We start from the raw sequence: 3504 nt of genomic DNA, 5'->3' as shown, positions 1-3504 counted from the left end.
ATGATGTCCCTCTCCAAGGACCCGTCCCTCCTGGCAACATGTCCAAAGTATGTCAGACGAAGCCCCAGAATCCTTGCCTCCAAGGAGTAGCTTGGCAAGATGAATCTGTCTGTTTTCCTGGCAGTCCATGGTACATTCATTACAACATCCAAAACAACATAAAAGAAAATGTAAATTACAAGAAATACTTCTAGAATGCTTCTTAGAAGCAAGGAAGGATAATGAGATTTTATACGTACCTTGGATGTATCAGAGTATACCAGTCTCTCTAGAAAATATGCTTGGTAAAGTAGATGAACCATAAAAAAAAAGAGGGAATACTCATTGAAATAAATTGGCTCAGAAGGTTTATCAATGGACTAAATAATATCAAGAATATTGAGAACAGTGCTAAGCAGGGCTGTTTTATTCTTTGTACATTATAGTTTGAACATAACTAAGTTGTAATCACCCAAATGATAAGTAAATGAAATCTCTTCAATGACAACAAAAGAAGTTCGTTCCAGAGGCCATATGATAGTTCTGTCTAATACGGACTATCTTACTTGAAAAAAGGAGGGAAGCTTTAAATGTGTAGTCCATAGTGTGTTACATGGCTAAAAAAATGGTCCCTCTCTGATATTTTTATTCCACTAGCTACATCTATTAGAAGCAGGAATACCATGCTCTTCCTAAATCACCTGTCTTTAGAAACTATGAAGGCCCTTGTGTTTAAATGTTGGTTTTGCCAAGGGCTTATTGCTATTGCTTTCGTTACTTCATTTTAGGGGAGGATTCTTCTAGGTACTACAGCACTCCTCTGGCAAGTTGCTGCACTGAGGTAATCTGGGTTTGCTGTGAAGCTGAACCATTTGCCATTGGAAGTCAAATGCCATAATAGCTGCCCCTGGTCAACAGGGTTGGTGGAGCTCCCAGTTTAGGATAGCTTTGAAAACAAGAGTGACATATACTTCCTAAACCACAACATGCGTCTGGGAACACTCTGAACATGGATAAATGATGATAATTATAGAAAGGCTTCAAGCCTTTTGTTCATAGAGTTTCTATGAGTCATTCTCGACTCGAAGGCAATGAACAACAACAACAGCTGTATCTAGGGAAAAAAAGATAGGAAATCTCTTCTTTTAACAATTTACAGTCTCAGAAATTAGTGGAGGTTTGTCATGAGCCTAACTCAATAGGAGTGGTTTTATTTTAAAAATATCTGACACTATTTTCAAATCCCATGCTTAATTGCAAGATCCAGGAGTGTACTAATGATATTTGAAGAGCAAGGCAATGTTACATTATGACAGATCAAGCAAAGTGTTATGGGAGGAAAATTGTACATAGATGAATACGTGAGTGGATTTGTATTTTCATTTTTAACTCAACTACATCTCTACTTGTACCTATACCTGTTGTTCTTGTTATTGTTCAGTTGAAACCACCCCATAACTCAGCAGATATTCAGGGACATGGAAGGAGATTGCTCATCCTTCGCTCATAGAGCAGCTAGTGGTTTCAAATTGCATTTTAGGATTGCGGTGTAATTTCTTACCATTCTGCCACCATCTCTATGTATATCTGCTTCTGGAGGCTCTAGTAACCTCTTCTCAAAGAGTTTCACTGTCAGCCAAAGTCATGAAGTTAAGAGTCCACCAGCTGCACTTGTAGTGAATGATGGGCAAGTGTTTCTTGTGTGATTTTCTGCCTCTGGAGACCCGCTGGAGGGTCATCTATGAGTTGGGTCTGTGTCTATGACACATACCAATATATTGTATCATCTATATCTATCTATATCTATCTATCTATCTATCTATCTATCTATCTATCTATCTATACACACACGTGTATATATGGAAAGATAAAAATGTACATATACAGAAATTTTGTTCTGTAATCACTTGCATCTATTAAAAATAAGCAAAACACTCAATAATTACGGAAAACACAAAAGTTGTTATTTAATAACTCCATAAAGGCACAAAAATACTTAAGTTTAATATTGAATTTCAAAGGGAAAATTTATCTATACAATGTCGTGTGGGGACCTGAAAAGATAAAAAAATGGTGGGCATAGTTCAATGGGATTAATTTTATGAAACAAAAAGTATGGGATTTATTGTAAAAAACACAGAGAAAAAGTGTGAATAAGTGTGTGGAATGTAATGTTTATTAATTTTGTATGCACATCATTATAAAATAAACTTTTTCTAAAAATAATTTAAAATAATATTATTTTGTTTAGTGTTGAAGTGATTTATATGGATTCTATGTAACTCTCAAAAGCTTCAAATAATTTATCATAGCTAAATTATTTCCATAAGCTTTTTCATACACACACAAATCAGTATCAGTCTCTCTCTCTCTCTGTTTTAAACATACACATTTCTGTCATCATTGGGATAGTTTACTTTGCTCATTGCCTACTGATACAATGGTCATAACTTTGAAAACCTTGAAATAAAAAAAAATAAAAATAAATCATGCATATTGCTTCACACCAAGTAATTTATTACAATATATGTGAAAATATAATAACAGTAAATGTATATGAAATCAAGTGACATGAAGAAGACAGCAATAAAATAAAAATCCTAAAAGTTTTAAATGTTAGATTCTTTTAATTGCTTTTAATCTTGGCTTGCTCAATTTTGTTGAGTGTTATCTTTGGAGTCAGATCTGAGTAGCCCTTCATGATCTATGTTGAGTGCTCATTGTAGCATTTTAGTGGAAGCTAGAGAAGCCAAATCCACCATAACAAGAGGGACGACGGCAGCAGCCATATCCATAGCTTCCAGAGTGAATTCCACGTCCAGAGTTTCCAAAGCCAGATCCACGTCCAAAGCTTCCATAGTGAGAGCCGTATCCATAGTCTCCACAGTGAGACCTGTATCCACAGCCCCCACAGTGAGAGCCGTATCCACAGCCTCCACAGTGAGAGCCGTATCCATAGTCTCCACAGTGAGAGCCGTATCCACAGCCTCCACAGTGAGAGCCGTATCCACAGTCTCCACAGTGAGAGCCGTATCCACAGCCTAGTCTATGGTGGTGGCCACAACCAGAGCCATAGCCATAACCACCAAAGTCACCAAAGCCACAGCCCAGGCCTCTGGAGTAGCTGCTGTAGAAGCTCATGTTGTCAGGGTTGGTGAGTTTAGTCTGCTGGTCAAGAAAGGGTGAATGTCAGCCTGAATACACTGATGCTTATATATAGTCTTGTTGGAACATGTGATTCACCTGGAACCTCCTTGTGTCATTGCATGGGTTACGTTTAATGGTATCACTCATTATTCTGCTATTCTTTTTCCCAACACAAGGAGAGGCTCTCCATCTCATTAAAATAGTTCAACATAGTTGACTTCTTATTGAAGTTGTTCTTCAACTGGTATGGCTTTAATGGGAATACATACTCGACACTTCATATTCTGTGACTGCCAGCTCAAGGTAGAACTGCTTATTGGCAGAAATGTTACATCATTTGTATTTGATGCCACTCTTTGTTAAATATTTCTTGTATTC

The 3504-nt window shown here is 37.1% G+C and overlaps 1 protein-coding gene across 1 annotated transcript; it reads right to left on the bottom strand.

Annotated features, from left to right (window-relative positions):
• Positions 1-2709: 2709 nt before the first annotated feature.
• On the bottom strand, positions 2710-3120 carry LOC102865657 (keratin-associated protein 19-2-like). Its single transcript, XM_006886813.1, has one exon. It carries the CDS (start codon positions 3118-3120, stop codon positions 2710-2712), a length of 411 nt encoding a protein of 136 aa, XP_006886875.1.
• Between the last annotated feature and the right edge of the window lie 384 nt (positions 3121-3504).

The sequence above is a fragment of the Elephantulus edwardii genome, unplaced genomic scaffold (assembly GCF_000299155.1).
Source record: "Elephantulus edwardii isolate Elephantulus edwardi_28Jun2011 unplaced genomic scaffold, EleEdw1.0 scaffold00051, whole genome shotgun sequence".
Taxonomy (NCBI): Eukaryota; Metazoa; Chordata; class Mammalia; order Macroscelidea; family Macroscelididae; genus Elephantulus; species Elephantulus edwardii.
The sequence above is the reverse complement of the archived record's forward strand: the minus strand, read 5'-3'. Positions and strand labels throughout refer to the sequence as shown.

Excerpts from the sequence above, each read along its gene's own strand:
- LOC102865657 (XM_006886813.1), bottom strand. The coding sequence starts at position 3,120 with ATGAGCTTCTACAGCAGCTACTCCAGAGGCCTGGGCTGTGGCTTTGGT.